Below are 23,834 nucleotides of genomic sequence, written 5' to 3' on the forward strand. Positions count from 1 at the left end.
CTACTGCAGACTTACACTACTGTGCAAAAGTTTGGGGTCACCGATACAATTATTTTGTGTTTTCCATTAAAACTCACACTTTTATCTATCTATAAAGCAAGTTGCATCTGTCTGTCTGTGTGTGACAGGCATATCTTGCTGACCGTTAGTCAGATTGCCCTAAGACTTTGGATATGGGTTGTATTTGGTATGTTTTGGAGGAATTTTAATTTTCACTGATTTATCATACCGCACCAAGCCGGCAGCGGCAAGAAAAAGTATCTCGGAATGACTTGATATTTTCCATCATAATAGTCAGCATCGCCCTGAACAAGGATCTGTTTAATGTATTTGTAAACCTCTTAAGGAATAATTTTAATTAATTTTTGAAATTCAGGAAATGATCCATTTGCCCTGATACACTTTGACAGTGAGCTGACTTCTCAAATACAAAAAGTATCTCAGAATGACTTGAAATTTACCATCATTAAAGTTGGCATCGCCCTGAACAAGGATCTGTTGAAAGAATGAAATATTTGCAAACCTCTTAAGGAATAATTTTAATGAATTTTTGAAATTCTTTCTTCTCAGAAACACGAGGCACATTTGCGTTGTGCAGGTTGCACAGTGTTTTTATTATTTTAGCCTTTATGTTCCTTACCATGCATTACCATAACTGAAAAATCTTCTTCAGCTCCCAAAAGAGTTGCAAAATTAAAAGAAAATATAGTTAATTTTGCCCTTTCGTCAAAGAACCAGCAAAACTGTTTTCAGCTGTGCTAACATCATTGCACAAGGGTTTTCAAGGGTTTTCTTATCATCCAATAGCCTTCTAACGTAACTAGCAAACACAATGTACCATTAGAACACTGGAGAGATGGTTGCTGTAAATAGGCCTCTATACACCTATGTACATATTCCATTAAAAAACAGACGTTTGCAGCTAGAATAGTCGTTTACCACATTAACAATGTATAGAGTGCATTTCTGATTCATTTAATGTTATATTCATTGAAAAAAGTTATTTTCCCTCAAAAATAAGGACATTTCTAAGTGACCCCAAACTTTTGAAAGTTAGTGTACATATATTATGACAAAATAAGATGGAGGAAGTGCTGGGGGACCAGACTGGAGTCGATGTTTTTGACCCAAGACAGAAGACGTAGGGTGCATAAAATAGCTCGTAACACTTCTGGTTCAAAGTGAGCTTTGAAAGAGAACATTTAATAACAGATTGGTCTAACGCTTGGTATTTCCAAGGCATTCACTTATGTCTGAATGTTGACTCGCAGCAGTTCTACCTTTGGAGTGCACCATCCTCACAGATGTATCTTGGTGATAGACAGACTTTTCTAAAAAAAAACAAAAAAACTGAGCTCTGTTGCCTTGTAAACCACTCACTCCTACACCAAGGTCCAGCTCACAGGACACTAGGACGACTGCTCCATTGCTGCCTCATGTCAAGTCAATAACACATTTGAACTTACTGATGGAGGCAGCTTTGGACCAAAGAATTGCTAATTCTGTCCAGGGACATTGGTACAAAGTACTATATGATCATGGCCTGACGTCTCTTTGCCATTGCTGTGTAGTTGTTTTTTGAATGTGCTGCTAATGTAACAGGCCTGAACTCGACTTACCCTCCAATAACTAATGTATGAATGACTGAATAAACTGTGTGTGTTTGAGACATGTCTTTTAAAACCAGGTGTTGCTTTGCTTATATATTTTTTTGTCTATATTATTGTTTATCTTGTAAATAACACACACTACAGCTGTGTTGATTTCCCTCCCCAAAGACACATGACATGTTTGAGTTGGGAATGTCGTTTCTTTCTAAACACACAGCCACAGATGAGATCTCCACTCAGCCACAGTTTAGTTCCTCGATTTAGTAAAATGTGTACAGTAAACACCTTTAGAAGCTCAGATAGTCATGCTTTGAGTACAGTTTCCCTTTGAGATGAGATAACGATGATAGCACAAGAAGTTTCCATGTGTAATAATAATAATGATAATTGTGATTTGTCTCTGTTCCTCCCTCTCTGTTTCCCTCTTTCCCCCTTTTTTGTGTTTCAGTGGAGAACGGGGAACACTGTGACTTCACTGTGCTCCGCAACATGCTCATCAGGTGAGGGGAGCTTCAAACTCGTAAAAATGCACTTTGGCCTCATTACTTTACAGTCAATGAAATCCATTATCAGGTTTAGCTTCGACTTTTATTACCTCCCCTCTGGTTTAAAATGTCTCTGTTTTTTCCCCCGTGGTTCTCCACAGGACCCACATGCAGGATCTGAAGGACGTCACCAACAACGTCCACTACGAGAATTACCGCAGTAAGAAACTGGCGGCTGTCACCTGCAATGGAGTGGACACTAGCAAGACCAAGGGGCAGCTCACTAAGTACGACCACAACACGACACTGGACTGATGTAGAAACATCGATTTGGCTTTGTCGGACATGAATACTGAAGTCTGAGAGAAACAAGCTTATGAGTCACAAAGCGGATATGATATGGTTCGAGACTGAGAGAGAATGTCTAGGTCTAAGATCAAGATGTTTGACAGTAATAGTACAAGTGGAAAACCTTCAAATAGAGCCTCCGTCAATCATGTTGGCCGCCCAGTCATGTTCTCGTTTCTGTGCTCGACAGGAGTCCCCTGGCACAGATGGAGGAGGAGCGGAGGGAGCACGTGATGAAGATGAAGAAGATGGAGGCAGAAATGGAGCAAGTGTTCGAAATGAAGGTGAAGGAGAAGAAGCAGAAACTAAAGGACTCGGAGGCTGAGGTGGGTTTTTAACGTGTTTCTCTGAACCCTCACGCACACGCACACGCAAACGCACACACACAAAGGTTTCCCAGAACCTCATTTGCATCTGTATTATGGAGTTTTAAGAGGATTTTATGTGGATAAGCTCTTGTATTTAAAACATTAACACTACCGTTCAAAAGTTTGCGGTCATTTAGAAACGTCCTTATTTCTGAAGGACCTTTTTTTCAATGACTAAAACATTAAATTAATCATAAATACACTCTATACATTGTTAATGTGGTAAACGACTATTCTAGCTGCAAACGTCTGGTTTTTAATGGAATATGTACATAGGTGTATAGAGGCCCATTTCCAGTGTTCTAATGGTACATTGTGTTTGCTAATCACGTTAGAAGACTATTGGATGATTAGGAAACCCTTGTGCAATGATGTTAGCACGACTGAAAACAGTTTTATCAATGTCCTGACTATATTTTCTATTCATTTTGCAACTCTTTTGATGAACATACGTGTGACTTTTAATGGAAAACACAACAGAAATTGTACATGTAATGTCCACTACCTTTCATGTAAGGGTTTGAGTTTAATGTTGATAAACGCCACCTAGTGGCAACGAGCAGTTGGATATCCACTCATCTATGACCCAGGTGCTGGCAGGTACAGACAAAACAAGTCGAACTACGATGGATAAATGGTGGTTTAAAAAAAAAAAAAAGGAACTACTGCAAGCTTTCTATCTTGTAGAGTGAGTGTTTAATGTAATGAAAATGTCGTGACCCCTCAGCTGGAGCGGCGCCACGAGCAGATGAAAAGGAACTTGGAGGCTCAGTACAAAGAGCTGGAGGAGAAGAGACGAGTGTTTGAGGACGAGAAGGCCAACTGGGAGGCTCAGCAGAGGATCCTCGAGCAGCAGAAACTGGACGCCTCCAAGTCAGTAAACACACACGTGTCAACACCTATGATTTTAGAATTATTATATGCATACACATACATGTGTGTATATATATATATATATATATGTGTGTATATATATTTATACACATATATGTATATGTGTGTACATATATGTATTTATATGTATGTATACATATACATATATATGTATAAGAATAATAATTAGAAATAGAAGAAGAAAAATGAATGCATTTAACGGCTTTACTAAAGTCTGCCCCACACGAGAAGATAATTTGCCAGATTTCAGTCCAGATCTGGACCTTCCCACATCACATTTGTGGGTGCCTTGTTGTGATATTAGGCTAATTCAAGCAGATAATCTGGACAAATTATCCTGTAGTGTGAGGGATTAACAGACGCCGCCTTAACGTCATCGGACTCATCCGAGTCTATCAAGTAGTAAGTATTAAACATGTTTGATGTGTACAACTGACGGTCCGTCTCCGTTTATATTCTGAAGTCACGTTAAAATCACGCGGGATTCTGTGAGATCCCAAATCCCTGGGATCTCCTCCCTGAAACCCTTTGATTAAAGCGGTGCGTGGTTCCTGCGTCTTGACTGGATCGTCGAGTCTGCTCTTTCTCGGGATTAAAACCCTGAAAATCGGTTACAAAGTTCGGTAACACTATTAGCATTAGCTAAGCATTCATAAATATTGAATTCATCATTTATAACGTACGAATACTCATTATAGTTTGTAGTTTTATTGAACAATCCGAGTTACCTAATGTTATTCTGAGCTACAGTGAGGGAATATATCAGTATAGTATTATACTGTATACCTCTTTTACACTAAATTTGTGGTTATACTTATTCTTTTAGAAACACAGGTAAATGTTAACTACGTTATCGTTCTCCTTGTCCACACTGTATTTTTTTTAAAATCTTTTTACAACTTTGCAACAAATGTGATTCTGACCTTGTTCTCACTCTCTCGTTGTTTGTTGCGCAGGACGATGGAAAAGAACAAGAAGAAAGGGAAGATCTTTTGAAGAGAGAGACATAACCTGTCCCCCCTCTATTTTAAACCAACTCAGTTTTTTCTTCATTCTGCCTGAAGCTCACGTCTCCTGTGACCCTCAGAACACACACACACACACACTGACACATGCAGATACCCACAACATCCCACACACACACACACACATGCTTCTCTGCAGGGTTTTACAATGTTTTCTGGAGACGTGAAGTATTTTCCCTGAGGAGTGCATGATGCGTCTATTTTCCTATTTTTTTTTTCCTGACAACGAGGAGAAGCCTGAGATCCTCTGAGCTTACAGTACTGAACAAACTCATGGCAGGGACCATGCATAGCCACTTGTACACATGTAGTCGTCAATACCCTTCTTCTAGATATCCTTAGATCTGCAGATAGACGCGCTGTCCTCGACGCTCTCTTTTCTATTGTTCTCAAAGGTGAAAACAAGTGTTTAAAACGCATTAAAAAGGCTGACATGGTGAAAGACCTCGGTGAGAGTTATTAGAAGAAGGCAGAGTGTAGGTGAAGGTGAGCGAAGGAGCAGGAACTGACATCAGTCGTATTATTTGCTTCTTTTGATAAAAACGCGTCATGTTCCATTCGGTTAACTGGTGCCAAATGTGTTTAGTGTTGAGCATGATTTGCTTAATGTTTAAAAATGCGGTTGCTAGGCGATAGTGGTGCTGGCAAATGAGGTCTTAAACTGGTTTGGCCACTAGGGGGCTGGTCATGTGAGGGAAAAGTCCAACTTTTCGGAGAAAAAGACATTTGAAGAAATTAGATATTTATGAGGTTATTTCACATAGTTTCAAAAAAGTGTTTGTTTTGATAGGGATAGATAAATACTTCATAATATAAGCATATTTATGATGATATTTCACAAAATTTCAAAATAAAAATGTTTGGTTTGATTTCTTCATAATGTAAGGATATTTATGCTGATATTTCACATAATTTCCAAATAAAAATGTTTGTTTTGATAAGGATTGCTAAATACTTCATAATACAAGCATATTTATGCTGATATTTCACAGAATTTCAAAATAAAAGTCTTTGCATTGATAGGGATTGATAAATACTTCATAATATAAGCATATTTATGATACAACATTAAAAAAAGCTGCGAGTTTGAGACCGTTAGGAAACCTTTTTCGAACACAAATTGAACAATCTCAAACTCAAACCATCCTATCTGGTCTCCAAGAACAACCTGTCAAAGATTTTTAATCTCACTGAAATGACTGGAAAACTTCCACAGGGCTCCACAAACAACAAATGCCACGGATACACCTCAAGCCAGTTGTCCAAAGTAAGTCGACTCATTAATTCAGTAAACAAAAATAATTAGTTGACTCCTTTTTTACGACGCGGTTTCTCTGTAGGTTTTATTTTGCAGCAAAGGAGAGTGAAAGTTTCTTGTTTTCGGATAAAAATGTAAAAATGCTGGTGTGACTGGGCCTTCAGTGATAGTTTACAGGTTTAGTTTTAGATGCCATGAACCGTACAGGTGGATTTTGTGTAACAGCAGCCAGTTTAGTTGTAATGATAGTGTGCGTTTCTTATTTAAAAATTAAAGATATTATGCAAAAAGCCTCATAGGTGTCACAGCTTCACAGGTTCCAGTAATGACTAAACATGTTTTATATCGTGATGTAAGTGGTGGGTGTGTCGTCATAGACCTGAACCCCAATTTTTTTTACTTTAAAAAATATACCCATAAGTCTCTGTTTTGCATTGATTCTTCTGCAGACACAAAGAATGATGTAAAGTCCAGGTCTGAGCCAATACTGTTAGAAATCAGCACACAGTGCCACACATTTGAACCTTTGATAAAACGTTTCCCAGAGTTGGCATCTTTTATTTTCCTATGACGATGATATCAATACTATATACATACAGTTTTTTGGTTTTTCTCCTTGTAGTTTTCTTAAGTAACTCTTAGATGTATCTGGTATTATATTTAGTCGAGTTTTTGTTTTTGTTTCCAAACTATCTGCATTTAAAAGACCTTGCTAAAGGGACAAACCGTATTAAATATTGCCTGTTTGGATTTGTTTATGATGGAAATGCACATATTAGTGTACATAGTGGAGGCTGCTCAGTGGCCTTTGTTTCTTTTTTTTTTTGTTGATTTGTGCTCTCAACAAAACTCAATATAACTTTGGTTCCATGCATTATATATACACACACATGCATATATATATACTGTATACATCTATGCCAATGATTACACCTCCTCAGGACTGGTCCATTAACTTTGCTAGTTTCTCTTTAGGTCCAGAGAAAGAGACGTTCTCTTGTATAAGTTTAAAGATTTCCCTTTTTTTTTTTTTTAGATGCTTGTCTTGAACCACTCAAATTTCCAATAACAGCACCACGTTAAGATAGGTTTAAGTTTAGGTGGACTTTAGTTTTTTGTTTTGTTATATACTGTATGTACACTGTTTTCTACTTCTCTTCTTTTGTTTTTATCATGTGTTCTGACTAACTGTACATGTTGAATATTAAAGTTGACAAGGTTATGCTTTAATTATTCATGTGTGCAAGCCCTCTACTAACAAATACAACAAGGCCTAAAAATCACACTGAATACTACAGAATAAAATATAGGGTACAAACCATAACACTTCTTAAACTGTCCGTACACATAAAAGTAAACTTTCTCTTTATTAGTGAATATCCTGATCCCTGCTCTATATGCATTTGTACTAATACAAGTTCCTGAGCTGAAAAAAAGGAATTTAATTTTAAAAGAGTTTTTCCTAATTCAGGAAGTAAAGCACACATACGCAAAGTATCTTAAACTCCAATTTAATGAACAGTAACAAACACTTTAACAACGCACTAATGTGGCAACATCCATCACCCTTGTATAACAACGTTAACGTTAAACTCTTCTTTAAATTCTATAACTTATAAAGTTATCAACACAGTTTTCAAGACTGTCTGTGAGATTATAATCCCTGGTCAACTTCAGGATTTACACACGAGACAAAAACACAATAATAAGAACAGCTGAGGAACTCTGAAACATGCAAAATGATGTAAAAACAACATTTAAAAAAAACTAAAAACCAGTTTCATAAAACAGCCTAAAATGGAACACGGGTGTTTAAAGTACTCTTTCTTTTATGGTAACTATTTTTTTTAATTATTATTATTGCCTGCATGTCTGTTCAAAGTTGACGATAATGTGGCTTTTTCATGCAGGTGACTACAGGCTACTTGCTTCCTGTGTAAGAACCGCTCTCTCCTCCTCGTCGGCTGTTTTCCCGTTGTCTTTTTCAGTCAGAGGGTACGGGCGAAGGTCCAGGCTGAGAATGCCGCTAAACATGCATTCGTCAAACTGTGAGGAAGAGGAAGAGAACTATTTAGTAACTGTTATTTGTTTATTTATATGTATGTATGTGCCGACGTGTTATAAATGCTCGTTACATCTGAGTAGACTCCCAGCAGAGCGTCTGATTTGGAGTAAAACTCCTCCTTCAGAGAGATGGCGATGATCTGCATGTTTTGTCTGGACTCCTCCCTGATGAACGTGGTCACCTGCAGACGCACAACGCAACAACCACGCAAGGTGTCAACAATGTAAGTGACTCAGGAAGAAGAAGAAATACTGCAAACTCGTAGATGACAATAAGCTAATGAAACAGTGTTACAGTTGTTCTACCTTTTGTTTTTAACAAGTAACAAGGAAGACGTTCATGTTGGCAGCATTTTTGCTAGAATGGACTGAATGATTAGGAATATTATCTCAAATTCAGCCAGACTCACAAAAAAATATCACTACGTCGCCCTCACTAATAAATTAAGATTACCAATATGCTGCCACCAAATGCCAATTCTTTTCACATTTTAAATATACAGTGCTTGAAACTGAATTTCCCTTTGACAGTGGAATTATTTTTGGACAAAAGGATGTAACTCACCCAAAACCTGTACATTTACCATTTCAGTGACAGTTTATATTTCTGATTAGACAGATATGTGTACTTTAAGATGCATGTTGATTATTGATTAATGGTCACAATGTCATTATTGTTATCATGACGTAGCCTACAATTCTCACTCCTGCCTGACACACAGCTCTTTTTAATCAGAGGGTAGAATCTATTATATTCAATAGGGATATTGATATTTTAATTCTTAATAAGTCTCTACAACCTCCTGCCTCTTTGGCACTCGTTTTCCAGATTAAAACAGGAAGCTTACCTTGCCGATGTTAGTGTTGTCCAAGGCGGCGTCCACCTCGTCCAAGACGATAAAAGGAGCAGGATGGAAACTTGAAAGAAATGACACAAACATGTTTTTAATCTCGTGGAAGCTGTAGTGTCTGTTGCAGCATTGTTGAACTCTCAAGTCTCACCTGTGGATCGCAAACAGCAGCGCCAGAGCGGCGATGGTCTTTTCTCCACCGGACAGATTGTCCATGGACATGAAGCGTTTCCCCGGTGCCACGCAGTTGTAATTGATGCCTCCGAGGTACGGTTCCTCTGGGTTTTCTGCACTCAGAATGGCCTGGAGAACACGCAGCAGACTAATTCAATCTCATTCAATAATTCAAAGTCTCTTTTCTGAAACGTGGCATTTCTAGACACAGCATGAAGTTTACCATTTTGTGTCAGGGTGAAATCAGCCAAAAACTCCAGTTGCACTGTTTATGGCATAGCTGAACTCAAAAGTTTCATTTATGAGAGACTCCCAGCCGGTACGGATCACAAGGTGTGGATTTAGGTTCACGTACTTCATACACTATAGTGTTCAAAATGGGATTTTGTTGCTTCACCTGAGCACTGTGGTTCCTGCAGATTCTTTTATAGATCTGCTCGATCACAATAGCCACATGCTCAAAGCACTGGCTGAAGGCCCTGCAACGCTTTGCTTTGATTTTCTCAAACTCCTGGTAGCACATCCTGGCCACTCTGGAGCAGGCGTCAAAGGCTGAGTAAAGAGGAGGAAACAATGCAGCGTTACGACAACATAAAGTAATGGGTATGTTGGCTTTATGAAAGAATGTCATGTATTTTTTTTTACCTTCTGTCACTCCCTGTAACGTGTCCCTCACCTCCCTCATCCTCTCCAAAGATTTCGGATTGGGGGCGGTTGTGTGATGCAGCACTTCTTTGAGGGTGGACACTGTGGACCTCAGCTTCTCCAGGTGAGCCTCCACCGCCTCCTCTGTCTGCAAACTCTAAACACACAAATATTAAAGTGCTGTATAAACGTTTCTCTGCTTCATGTTGGTCATACGAATGACGAGCAGCAAAAAGGCAGAATGAGGAGAATAATGACTCTTGATGTCTCACCCTGAGTTTTGCCCCGAGCGGGGAGTAATCGATGACAAGTTGAGCTTCTCTCTCGTAGATGTCCATGGTGGCTGAAGTGCTTTCAGATTCTGTGTCCAACTGCAAAAAAGAACACAACCGGATCAGACTGACACCATTACATCATACTGTATATCCATCCTACTTTGAAGGAAGGGTCTTTTAACTCAATTTATTATCAAGTATGTTTTGAATAGCCACACATTTGTGACGTTAGGAAGACTTTGTACCGTCACCTGACTGATTTCATTCAGGTTTCCTGACAGCAGAGTGATGGGCCCATTCTGGATCTTGACGGCCAGCAGTAAGTTGTGTCTGGCCAAGCGTTTTTGCTCCAAAGCGCTCTCTGCAAGCATCACCTCCCGCTGCAAATTCAACAACTCTCTGAAAACAAAACACGGGGGAAAAGGCCCGCGTCAAATTGTGGTTCATTCCATTTCATTTATTTGAATAAAAAGTATTTCTGCAAGTATTATTTCATAGTGGCAGATATGCAGCCGTCACACACTGCACACAGATCTATCGTCAGTGCCATCTTACTTGCTGATCTCCCGAAGGCTCTGTGTTCTCTGGTCCAACTCAGCTTTGGCAGCAGCCACTTCACTTTTCTTAGACAGCAGCTGATGGTTCACCTGCAGCAGTTTGTCCTGAGCTTCTTCCACTGCCAGCAGCAGCTTCTCCTCATCCTGCAGATAAATATAAACATACAATGGACGATTAAGAGATCTCTGCCTGACTGTGCTACAACAACCAACTTGTTGAAATATTCTTAAGATATCTTCTCGTTACAGAGTCCAGGGTCTCTGCAGGTTTCAACAAGTCAAATTTAAGACTTTTTAAGACTTTTTTAAAGACCATAATGAATACAATTTAACATCCATTTGGCAAAAAAGTACAAAAGACATGAAGGGAATTTAGAGCCAGAAAATCGTCGAACTTGCACTTTCCCATCTAATGCAAGCAATTTGGCTTAGCTGTGGGCTTTCGTTAAGTTTTCTCCGCTGCTATGCTAAGCTGTAACACACTGCCGCGCGCACAGCACCCTAGCAAGTGGTGCTCCGTAAATTCTCACCGGGCAGCACAGGTGGCCTACTTTAGTTCCGTGTTGTACTTATGTTATCACATCCTCAAAAATTGAAACATGTTTTAAATAAAAGTAACGTTAATAGATTTTTAAGACCTTTCAAAACTGTATTTAAGAACTTTTAGGATTCAAGACATTTTAAGGCTTTAAATTCAAATTGGATTTAAGACTTTTTAAGACCCCGCGGATACCCTGAGAGCCATTTCTCATATAATTACCTCCTTCTGCTCTGCCATGATTCTCTCCTCCTCCACAATGGTCGCCTTCATTTTGCTAAGCTGCTTCTTCTGCTGCTCCTGTCGTTCCTGTTCATAGCCAACTTGTACACTCAGACGAGCACACTGACTCTGAAACTCCAGCCTGAAGGGAGAGATGTGTGAACGTTCCGAAGTGTCATGTAACTTAGTGAGTAATATAGAGACAAAAATTACATCTTCTAATGTCAGCATCATTGTCATTAAGGTGTTAATCAGACAACTTTATTACAGACTTGGCTGCTTAAATGGAGCAAATGTAATACAGACAATGATGTGGATCATAATGTTTTGGAGTAGTACCGTTTCTTATCGAGCTCTGCCTGCTGTTTCAGGTGCTCCTGCTCATACTCCCGGATGCTGTTCACACCGATCTCAGTGCAGAAGTCAGAAAACACCAGGTCCTCCATCTGAATACAAAGACCATCTGAATACAAACACTACAGCCAATCACAAGGTAAACAACTTGGTAAGAGAATCATTAACCTCACTGCAGTGTGTTGTGAATTAAATGATGTCATTTTAATATTTAGAGACGGAAGCGACAGAAGTTGTTTTAGTCTACATCAGCATGTGAGATGGAACAGACCTGGTTGATCTGGTCTCTGCTCTTCCTCATCTCTGCCTCCTTTGCCTCCACACTTTCAAGCTGCATCTGGATCTGATAGTCCAGGTTTGCCATTTCACTCTCCATGCGAGAGATCTCCTATAAACCACAGGCGGACAGGACAGACACAATATTACTGCCAAATCATGAACTCTTACGTCATAGCATGGATAAGCCAGGGGACTGAAAACATACATAACCAGATGAATGGACAAAGGACACTGATCCCACAAATTACACTGAAAATTCATAAGATTTTATATATATATATATATATATATATATATATATATATATATATATTTGATTTTATCATACCGCTTGGCACCTGGGGATATTTTTTTTCCGGAGGTTTTCCAGCTCATTTTTGGAGTACTTGAGGCGGATCTGAGAACCGTGGGCCTGAGCTATGATCTGTTTCAGGTCCGATTCCTTCCGCTTCAGCTTCATCAAGTCCTGTCATAAAAACACAGCAAGACTGTTTATCATGAAGAAAGTACACAGTCCTGTAAGCAATCCTCAGTTATGTACACAGAACAGGCACTGCTCTCATGTCCCTATGTTTTTCTTTCCCTGAATGTATTTTCATTTTTATCTTGTGTAACATCAACATGCCAAGGGACTACAGGCAGAAATTAGCCTCAGGCTACAACATGGCATATTGACATTTATTAATATATATGTATTTATATAATATTTATCAATGTGCATTGTCCCTTTCCTTAAAAAAAAAAAAGTAACTGCCCTAAATAAGATATATTGCCACTAACCAAGCTGGTGTCCTTTATTTATATGTGTATTTATTATATAACACATCCATATATTGTTTATCATGTGTGAATTCATGTTGTGCTGTCCAGTCCTGTGAGCTGTTAATCTTTTACTTATTTTACTTAGTACTTAATGGAAGACCTTTGTTTGGGATTGTTATGTGTTGTCCGTGACTCACACGTAGCTCAGCCATCAGCTGTTCTTTGCGCTCCCTCAGCCTCGCCACATCCTTCTCCTCCCAGCACCGAGCTTTGCTCCGCAAATCACTGGAGCCTCCAGAGATCACACCTGACTTTGCGAACATCGTCCCGTCCAACGATACGGTCTACAGAAAACACTTATTAATAAAATACCTGCCACCAGAGACCCTGTAGCTCTGACCTTACCTTACTCTTAGCTTACCTTTTTGCGCTCATTGCCATCAAACGCTATATTCCGAGCCTCTCTGATAGTCTCACACACCAAGGCGTTGCCGCAGACAAACTGGACCACCTTTTTCAGACAGGCCACCCCTGTGGTAGCGTTTATCTTGACGACATCCACCACCATCTTGGCACTAGGCACCTCTCTCAGTCGCTCTTTCAGAGGTCTCACCTGGGGCACACGGTAGCAATGGTTATCACTGCTGCTGGATATTATACAGTACTGTATGTGTCTGTATTGTAAACATTCTGCACAGATTTAACAGCATTTGTCAATGTTTTGCCCTAAAAAGTTAGGACTCATCAGTCAACTTACATCCAAGTAGTCAATGGGCAGGAAGGTTTCAGGCTCACAACGCTCCTCCTTAACAAATGAGATACAGTCGCGAGCCACTTTCTCTGTGGTCACCACTATAGCATTCATGTTGTGGCCAAACACCTTGGTGACAGCCAGCTGGTACTTCTTATGGATGGGACTACACAAGTCAGAGAGTCGACCATACTGTGACAGGGAAATGTCAAACAGTGGTTCAGAATAAAGGAATGGATGCAGAATACATTTAGGGGGATTGTCCATATAAATACAGGACATTTAACAAGCTTTTTCACTTACTGTGAGTTACTGTCAGCTTCCTGATAACAAATAAAGTGTAATGACATATAACGATTAGTCTCTCACCACAGATTCAGGGTAAAGTCTTTGGAGCTTCTTCAGTAGCTCTTTGCGCTGCAGCTGGCGTCGGCTCTCCTGATTGTCCAGACGAGCATTCCCCAGCTCCTCCAGCACCTGACCCAGCTCCTGGTTCACCTCCTGACTGCGCTGCTGAACCCTCTGCAGCTCAGCTCTCAGGCTCTCCTCCAGTTGACAGTACTCTTCAAGGGATGCCCTGAAACATAGTGTCTTTATCATGTTTGCATGGTTTCCTTCTGCCATGGTTTGTTGTGATGAAGTACTTAATTTGCAAAGTGACAACATGGTAGAAAACATATGCTAGTGAGATTATAATCTTGACATACTCGCAGGTTTTGTTGTAGTCTTCCAGTTTCTCTGCTCTAATAGTCAAATCATCCAGCTGACTCTGGCTGTTCCTGATGCCATGCTGCAGCAGGTGATATTTCAGATTAATTAAAAAAATATAATAATCACAGATTCAGTTGTGCAAACATGTTGCTTTCTACATCTCGTACAGTACCTCCACTTCCTTCTTTCTGCGCTGGACAAAAGCCAAATTTTCATGATCAGCTTTCACCTCCCAGTTCAGTTTCTCTGCCTGCTGCATGAAGACAGCCCCCTGCTTTCGGGCCAGCTCCTTTAGCTCCTTGTATCGTTCCAGCTGTACCCGAAAAAATAAAAACCCAATGAGGATGTCACTCTTTTCTTTTTTGTTGTTCCTCCAGCACGATGTAAGTATTCACACTGAATTTAACACCAATGCAAATGTCCAAGTGATTGATCAAAAAAAATAAAAATGATGCTAACTGACTTAAGTCAAGGTGAAAGGAGTTGATATCTGATTCACTCACCTGATCTGCTCCAAGCTCAATGTCCCTCTCACTGGCGATTCCCTGCTGTTGGACCTGCTTCTCATAGTTCCTCCAGGTCTTCTCCAGTTCAGCAATCTCCTGCCGACTCCCTGCAATCTCCTTCTTTTTCAGGGCTAGCGTGTTCTGTTTGCTCTTCAGGGCCTTGCGTAATTCCTCAGCCTTTTTCATGTGATGAGTGGTGCCCATCTTGGTTTTGATAAACTGGGACCTAAACTGCGACAGGATAAGCTCCTGGGCACTGGGTGAGTAAAACATTGATTTAAACTTTGTTTCACCAAAAACTCACATTGAGATTAAAATGTTTTTACAAGCAGCACCTATACAAGCAGAAGTGATGATGATCTTCACACCACATTAAATCTTATTCAGAGATTATTCTCCGATATACTGTAAGATGAAAACATACTGCTTCAAACCTCTACACACAGACCCACCGGCTTTCCTTCTCAATTTGTTGCTGCTCTCTAGTTAGGCGTCCATGCTCTTTCTTGTGGGTCTTCAAAGTCTGCTCCAAGGTTGTCACCTTGTTGATCAAAGCAGTTGCAGCCTGCTGTTTCTCCCCTAGGCTGTCACTGAGAATGCCAATGGCCTTTTCATTGTGATAGAGCTCAGTCAGGCTCAGCTGCAGGCGGTTTTGGTGAAGGTCGTCCAGCAGAGCCTGGAACTTCTCAGCCTGGAAAAGAGGGATGATGATCAATAGAAATCTAGGTCACAAGATGACCACTTATGTGTCCTGGGAGCACACAGTAAATTTAGGCAATACAAACGTTTCCTTGTTGCTCTCTTCTCCTTTAATTTCATCAGAAATAGAACATTTACAGTTATAACAATTTAACTAGCAGCAAAATTATCCACAGAGAACTCCTACTCTTTAAAACCGATAGACCCGGTAAATATTAAACCAAGAAAGCTTCACATCAGTTGGTGTCTCTCAGAAGCTGTGAAACAGACACAGGACACATATCCTCTTTTTTTTGTACAAACTTACCTCCTTTTTATCCTGGAACACCTGCTTCCTCTCCACATTGGCAGTTTTCTTCTTGTTAAAGTATAACTGGGTTTCCTCTCTGGCCTTTGCCAGGGCCATTTTTTTCTTCTCGTACTCGGCAGCATATTCACTCGACTGGCTGATTAGCTCAAACATCTTGGTCCTCTCCTTTGGATCCTTTAAAGCTATGGACTCCACTGCCCCCTGGTGACCAGCATTGTGATTAACAGACTTTTTTTTTAATCATTGTGTTATTGTTGTTATTATATTTAATGTTTATATAATGCTCATAGAAGCAGTCAAGGATAATTTTGAGTGAAGAGTAATTCAACTAATATCCCAGCACATTGTAATACTGGGAATACATGCTGATACACACTAGCATCTTACCTGGAACACCAGACAGTTTTGAGCTTTGGTCACAATGCCAATCTTTTGAAGCTCCCCCATATATTTGGCATGGCTAACAGTTCGACCATTGATACAATACTCGGTGGAATTGCCTAAAAAATACAGATTTTGACCAGTTTAAACTCAATAATGCATGTATTCTGAGGAGAAATATGAATCAAGCCCGAATGCTACCAAGTATTTCTTTACAGATAGATTTCTGGAGAATGCAGAGCACTGAGACAGAAGCATGGGGCATGGTATGCAGTATTTGTGAATTGTTCACTTTAAAATAAGTAGTAACCTGTGTGATACAAACCTATTTCCACTCATCAAACTAAACTCACCGCTGATCCTCCGTCTGAAGACAGTCTCCCTGTCCTCATCATCACATAAGTGCATGGCAACACTGGTGGTGTCAGACACAGGCTGCCCAATGTGGGCTCCATGGATTAAGTCCCTGAGGTGATTTACCCGGAGGATGGCAGCCCGATCCCCCATGGCGAAGCTCATCGCATCCATCACATTGGACTTGCCTAGTTTAATGTGAAATGTTTTACAACAGTCATTCCCAGAGACTGGATCAGGACCCAAAGATGGGTTCCAGGAGGTGTTTTTGAGGCAGTACTCTTTATCTGTTATGTTTTCTGTAACGCATGCATTTAATGAGGTTGTCATTTATTTGTCAAACATTTCCCAGGAATGGGTGGTTTACCTTCTCAAATTAATTTCAGAAATGGCAGTAAAAGTGATTGCTACATTATGTACAAATGTGTTATTCTAATGGTTTATATTGTGAATTGGGTTGTGACATTTTGCCATCTTTAAAATGTTTGTTAGAGCATTATATTTTCTTCACTTTTATTTTAAGAAGACAAGTTTTTCCAAAATTGTCTGAATTGGAATAATGCTGTGAATTAAGTGTTTATTCTGTCATTCACAAAGCCACGTTAATGTAAATCTGGCAGTGGGTTTCAAACTGGGTTAAAACTTTTTAACTAAAGTTTTACATACATGGTGCAGCATATTAATGGAAGCACACTTCTTTACTTAAACGTAAATGTGATAATTGGCATTAACTGCTGTTGAATATAAATATGAAAACGTACATTAACTACAACACGTGTATTTTTATTCGGCCATTTTACACATACATGATAAAGCAAATTACATGCTAAAAACATGTTAGCATTGACAGCTAGCTTTAGCTATAGCTGGAGGCAGTCGATATACCTACTTACCTGAGCCATTTGTGCCAATTATGCAATTAAATTTCATGAAAGGGCCAATCATTTGCTTCCCTCGCCACGACTTGAAGTTTTCCACGTCAAGTTGTTTCAAATAACCCATTTTGACTTCACTCTTCCCAGAAGACCGGAGCTGCTAACACCTGCAGGCTGAGTCATGGACAGAAGAAACAACGGGATTCAACTAAAGCGGGAAAGTTAAGATACTCCTCCATTTTAAACTCTCTCTCTTTACGTGTATGTGTGTGTATACTTGTTTTATTTCACCTATTTAGGACTTAGAACTCACGTAAACTCACTAGTTTTCATCAAAATCAAAGCTTAGTTATAATGAGGCTGAACCTAATATCTTTCAAAGTTATGTAAAACATGTTTAGGTTAAGTTCAGGCATTAATTAGTTTTGTCTTAAACTTGTCATTATAATGGTAAAAGAGGCTGCACAGTGTAATTTATGGGTTAAAATAATGACACAATCTGCATTTTTATTGTTTCCGTAAAAGTCTTTGCTTTCACCACATAAAGTGTTGTTGCCACCTGTATGGGGATTTAATGAAGACTTAATTTATGGCACAAATGATTTGTGTTATTCCTAAAACAGTGCATAGAATACCTAATGTGTCATTACTAATGTCTTACTATTGCTGTGTGCTCTACAGAGACCACACTAGAAGTGCTTGGGAGACAAAAATGCTGTTTTTTTGTGGCTAAATAGATAAGAAAGATCTAAGATATCCATTGACTTATGAAATTAAAATGGATGGATGCATTAAAATGGATCAAACAGAAAAGAAACGCAAAAATATTATTGAATTTGTGATTTTATTGGTCAAAGAATCTGAGAAGGAACCGTCACAAAAACACACTCCCATACAACTTATCTGCATTTTTTTTATGAGTATTTAGAATGTTTATACTATGAAGAAAAACCTTGATTTAACCACTCATTCATATCCAGGAAATGGGTATCATCATGAAGGCGATGTTAACCAGTTAGTCCTTTTACTAACATACTGTAATGCACAGGTTTCTCACTGTGCATGACCTCATTTATATCCAAGAAATGGTCGTCATCACCTTCATTTCCTTGAAGCATCATGAGCACAACAAAGAGATAAAACATTTAGGTCTTATGGAATATTAATAAGAATGCAGTTTAGTCTTATGGGAACATATTTTGGAGAAAAGTCCATCCATGCGCATTCATATCGTAATCATCAATAAGGATGGTCACGGACGTACTCCATGATGTGTTTAAGGGCCAGCCAGGTCTCAGTCGCGGTGGGAAGGATCTGATTAGATGGCAGTACGAAACCGTAGCGACCGGTGTCCCTCAGCTCAAAGGCGAATGAGTATTTGATGCCCAGATTGTAGGACCAGTCAATGCTGCCACCACTGGCTTGATCTAAGGAGATGAAGAGACATGAGTCATATACTGTCATGGCAACAGCAAACAAACTCAAAGTAAGGGTTTTTAACGTAAGAAAACATTCACAACTATTGCTGGCAAATTACATGTTATAATATATGAATGTAATATGAAGAAAAGTCTAATGCAAGTAGATAGAATTGTCATTTAGTAATATAAAATGTATGCCAAGCAAACCTGGTTTTTCTATTGTCATTACACTGCAGTCAGTTTAACACCATAAAGAGAAGCCTTTAACAAATTCCATTATACTAATCAATGTGCCGCAATTCATTCTACAGGTGTTTATATTTAGTCTTTTTTTTTTTTACAAATTTTCTTTCTTATAAAGTAGTAAAGCAAAGGTTAAAGGGTACTTACAGATGATGTTGCAGATGCTTCCAACTTTGTACCTGGTGCCATAGAGAGAAGTGAGTTTCTGCACTGCAGCTCTGCCAACCGAGTCCTTCAGGGACAAAACAAGGACATTATAATAATGTTAGGAAATGATAGATAGATAGATAGATAGATAGATAGATAGATAGATAGATAGATAGATTAGTTCAACCTTGTAGTTTAAAACATGCCTCAGATGCCGCCATTTAAAATATAATGCTAAATTTTACCCACTCTACAAGGCAGACATCTCCTCCTGTGAGGCAAATCCCAATCTGCCACATGCCTCCCTATACAGTTCAGTCCAATTTCTCATTTCTTACCAGCTCACGCTGATGGGGCACGCTGTGACAGGAATAACCATAGGGGTACATGAGCAGCTGCGAGTAGGCATGCACAGAGATGAAAGACCTGACGTTGCCGTGACTCTTGACAAAGTTCACCACGTTTTTAACCTCGATCTCAGAGTGTGCCGAGGGGCCGTGGTAGGAATCAGAGCAGGGGTTTCTACTGGCACCAGGACCTGAAGGGGAGATTGAACACACATAATGCAGTTCTATTCTATGACAAAATCTACTTGTCAGTCGTAGCATTACTACCACAACATTACCCTACATTACCATTTTTAATAAAACATTACTGTAGACTGCATATCCAAATAAAGAGCATCACTCTTTTTTACACTCACCAGCAAAGCCAGCATCCCAGTTCCTGTTGGGATCTACACCACGACACGATGAACTTGAGGTCCTAGAGCGGGTCTTACGCCACATACGGTCCTGTACATTAGATCATTTCACTTAATATGAATCATCATCACAGAAAAGATAATGTAGACGATCTAAGTTTACTGTTTCATTGAGTGATGGCGACATACTGCAGAGTGGGTGTAAGCGTAGCCATCAGGGTTGGCCAGGATCAGCATGTAAACATCCATGGTGTTCAGAAGAGAAGTCACAGAGGCGTCTTTAGAGTAGTCGGTGGCGATCTAAGCAAGAGCACAACACTGATCAGACGAGGCATTCTCTCAAACAGACAACAATATTTTATTTGTTGTGCATGCGAGCAGAGACGATCACAAAGACAAATCACAATACACGGTCTGTGTAGCAGAGGACCGAAGAAAACACATATAAAGACACCATAAGAAAGTAAATGTAAAGCCAAATGCACTGAGACAGCAGTTTACCTTGGGTCTAAACCAACAATAACAAATGCAGTATACATTCTGAATAAATGGTTTACTGTACTAGATATTGAAGATATTGAATATACAATGAAATATGCTTAAGAAAAGCAGGGGGCCATTTAATTTGAGCAACTAAAACCCGTTTTGTGTATTTCTATTTCAGGTAATTTGACTAATAATGGCTTTAAAATGCACCTCCAAGTTATTTTCTTCTGATGTTTTTTTCTGTCTCACTCATACAGTATACTTTCACAGCCTACCTTGTTGGCTGTCCACACTCCAGTGGCCTGAGACACCCACTCTCTGGAGTGAATTCCTGTGTCGATCCAGATGGCAGGACGCTTGGAGCCACCAGTGCTGAACTAAACATGAAGGAAAACATCCTTAAGACGCCGTAAGTGTTGTATACCACATTACCACATGTATTACCACATGGTGCTCAGACATGCAGCTGTGAACACAATGTTGTCATTTATGTCATGTCATGGATGAGGTATCCTACCTTGAGCACATACATGGGCCTGTTCTCATAGGACCTCCCGATTTCCTGCTTGGTGACCAGATTAGGGTGCTGAGCCACCAGGTTGTCCATCCAGCTGTAGATCTGTGTGGGAGAGTCAAACATTCAAGAAAGATTATTGCTTAATTTCATTTCAGTGCCTGTGATGTGAAGACAATTTAAAAAAATGAGATAATAGTGTTTTAGAAAAACACTTTTGACTCAACTGTAAGATAGAAACTCTAATAATACTTCAAATGTAGACATAATATAATATAATATAATATGTTAATAAGTGTGTATTTATAGCCTACGGTCTCAAGAGAATGATAGGCCCCAAAGTTGAAGCTTCTGGTGTTGCGCTCCATCATCTTGTTCTTCTCCATCTCAGTCTTCTCCTCATCAAGAACATCCTAAAACATGACATGTGACATTTCAACATTCAACATCATTTTCACAGTTTGATTAGGATCAAATTAAAACCCAGGGTTTGATGATCAGTGTGCAGTGATAGATCGACGATGCACATATCGAAAGTGAGTGTCCAATTTACAAACCTGGAGGTTGTCAATCATGACAGTGAAGGGGATGGAGTGGGCATGAAGGTGCTCCTTCACAGAGCCCAAACTGGAGTATGGGACTCGGATGTCAACAGGAAGCTCAGTGGAGACAGGGTGGAGCCAAAAGTCCAACTGGGATCAAATAGGCATAGAGGATCACATCATTTGCTTCAACACACAAAATGGTTTTTCAAATGATATACAGAGAACTTGTTAACATTCATGTGTAGAGGTGTCTTTTAATCATCCTCTCCTATCCAATATACTGTATTGCCATTCCCGTACCGTATACTATCTATTTATTTATTAGAAAAGTCTCTTTGTGCAAAGTGAAACTTGGCAGCAGCGCAGCGCAAATTATGAACTCCCCTCGACAATCTCTTCTCTCTCCCTTTGAGCAGTTAACTAAAGGCCACATTATACTTCTCCGACTGCGTATTGGTTATCCGACTGCGTCACCACGGAGACGACTCAAGCCTTAATACTTCTGCGTCGTGGTGACCTACGCAGAGCACTTTACGCAGGAGTATAAATTGGGCTTTAAGAGATCGGCTTATCTGATGCATCTGTTATTCCCTTAATTACAGCGCTAAAGCGTCTTCTACAGAAAGAATGAGACCACGGAGTGAAAACAATAAAAAACAATAAAAAGTGCGATATATCAACACGTTTTACTAAGATCTACTCGGATCCCCTGTATTTCATCGCGACTGTACTCAAACCTCTCCATAAAGATCATTATGTATGTGTCATATATGGATGTGTGGATACAACTGCGCATAGAGAAATTATCCATTCTGCGTTGGATACGAAGGGTCCGCTTACAGCGGCGCACAATGCAGGAGAGACACCCACCCCCAGGAGACACCCTCTAAAGAAATCCTAGCTAATAGCCTGAAACTAAGCAGACTTAGCTACACATGCATATGTTTTCACATCCTGCAAATCTGTCTCCTGCATTTGTCCAGTTAATGGGAAAACTGTTTGAAACAAGCAGCTGAGAAAAGTTGAATGTTGGTATGTGTTGGTATTTTGTGTTTATGTTTATGTTAATGTTCATACCTCCCACTCCTCTTTGGTCTCCAGAGCCTGCAGGAGTCGGATCTCCTCCTCAGACCTCACATTGATCCTAATGACCTGATCTCTGGAATGAAAGTCAGTAAAGTCAACATTATTATTTGAAAGATGTATATATTTGTCCTCTGCTCTTATTTATGAGAATGTGCTTTTGCGTTGAGCTCAATTTCATACGTTCTTTATCAACAGAAGCTTGTGCCCACACTACAACCTTCTTTTACATTTTACAAGTATACGATGACTTAGGTTTTCTCTAACCATAAAGCCTCGTCAAATTCTACCCATTGAATATGCAATCTATTTTAACAAGTCAGTTACTTTTCATTTTGAAAAGACTCCACCTAATCAAGATTAAATACCGTTATGAAACTTAAGTCCAAATCTTTAGTTTCTAAATTAATAGTTGTTGTATTGTTGTAGCATACATCATCATAGCAAATAGGAATAAACTCTGACACCAGGTAAATTGAATATGAACAGAAAATAGATTGGTCACTAAATCACAACGTACTGCAGAGGAATAGAATATGAAATCCCCTGATGATCCTTAAATGTTGTCATAAATTAAACTCAGTGTACAGACTAATGCACAAATAAACGTACCCATTGAAAAATCTCTCGGCTTCAGCCGCAGCAACAAGCACCAACACCAACCAGACCAGGCCTCTCATGTTGTCTGTGGGTCCACTCCGTGTGACAGTGTCACAGGCATCAGTCCTTTTAGTCTAATATAATGAGCAGACAGGTGGACTGTTCCCACGCAAGACAGTTCAAGTTATTGGAAAGACAAACAAGGGGATTAATCTTTGTATCCTGTTCCCCCAGACAGTGCTCAGCTGCAGATGCAAACCGTTTCCCCAGATATTTGACTGACTCGCGTAAACTCTTGTATAAAAATGTAAGAATATAATAATGTAGTTCTGTTTACACTATGCTGTATTAAGCCTACCAATTCCACACCACTCTTTCTGTGTCTCACCCAAAGACATCCTTGCATTACAAATACGAAAAGTTAATTATTTAATTATAAGTCCTGACTGATGGAAGCACAATAGCACCGTGATATGTGAGATGGTTGCCAGTGAAGTATGGCTAAAAACATCAACGAGCTCCCATGAAAAGTTTGGATTCTGTTTATTAAAAAACTGTACATGCAAAGTAGTTTGATGACAAACACTTCTAGCAACTTGGTAACAAAGGGGTGGAGATGGTGTAACATCACATTATGCATGTTAGAGGTGCTGCAACTACTCTGAATTATTCAGGGAGCAACTTAACTTGATTATTGGAATTGAAATTCAGTAATATGGTGTTGATTATGGTATTCACCATGGGGAACGTTCCTCATTACTTCTAATATAAATGAAATGTTAGGAGGGGTGTAAGG

The 23,834-nt window shown here is 39.5% G+C and overlaps 3 protein-coding genes across 3 annotated transcripts in view; 1 reads left to right on the plus strand and 2 right to left on the minus strand.

Moving 5' to 3' along the window:
• Positions 1–7,126, plus strand: part of LOC310931030 (septin-7-like) — a 37,435-nt gene extending 30,309 nt beyond the window's left edge. Inside the window, exons 9-13 of the mRNA XM_083894105.1 lie at positions 2,059–2,110; positions 2,257–2,382; positions 2,634–2,769; positions 3,539–3,684; positions 4,662–7,126. Of these exons, the coding sequence (XP_083750231.1) occupies positions 2,059–2,110; positions 2,257–2,382; positions 2,634–2,769; positions 3,539–3,684; positions 4,662–4,701 (500 nt within the window). The 3' untranslated portion in view covers positions 4,702–7,126. The remainder of the gene's footprint in view (positions 1–2,058; positions 2,111–2,256; positions 2,383–2,633; positions 2,770–3,538; positions 3,685–4,661) is intronic.
• A 776-nt stretch (positions 7,127–7,902) lies between these two features.
• On the minus strand, positions 7,903–17,423 carry smc1b (structural maintenance of chromosomes 1B; the record flags this gene model as incomplete). Its single annotated transcript, XM_083893746.1, has 25 exons — positions 7,903–8,034; positions 8,124–8,234; positions 8,901–8,970; positions 9,055–9,206; positions 9,475–9,629; positions 9,723–9,879; positions 9,995–10,093; positions 10,243–10,396; positions 10,553–10,698; positions 11,315–11,456; positions 11,654–11,760; positions 11,940–12,056; positions 12,276–12,413; positions 12,907–13,053; positions 13,131–13,322; positions 13,467–13,652; positions 13,830–14,037; positions 14,168–14,250; positions 14,344–14,484; positions 14,675–14,933; positions 15,130–15,368; positions 15,684–15,887; positions 16,074–16,186; positions 16,421–16,609; positions 17,315–17,423. 25 exons carry the CDS (start codon positions 17,421–17,423, stop codon positions 7,903–7,905), a joined length of 3,750 nt encoding a protein of 1,249 aa, XP_083749872.1.
• Positions 17,424–18,535: 1,112 nt separating this feature from the next.
• Positions 18,536–23,118, minus strand: cpa4 (carboxypeptidase A4; the record flags this gene model as incomplete). The annotated part of the gene is made up of 11 exons (XM_083893950.1): positions 18,536–18,723; positions 19,108–19,192; positions 19,446–19,645; positions 19,811–19,901; positions 20,000–20,110; positions 20,572–20,673; positions 20,814–20,915; positions 21,125–21,223; positions 21,368–21,502; positions 22,433–22,514; positions 23,051–23,118. The coding sequence occupies 11 exons, from the start codon at positions 23,116–23,118 to the stop codon at positions 18,536–18,538; spliced, it is 1,263 nt and encodes a 420-aa protein (XP_083750076.1).
• Between the last annotated feature and the right edge of the window lie 716 nt (positions 23,119–23,834).

This window comes from Microchirus variegatus (genome assembly GCF_963457635.1).
Source record: "Microchirus variegatus genome assembly, chromosome: 8".
Lineage (NCBI taxonomy): Eukaryota > Metazoa > Chordata > Actinopteri > Pleuronectiformes > Soleidae > Microchirus > Microchirus variegatus.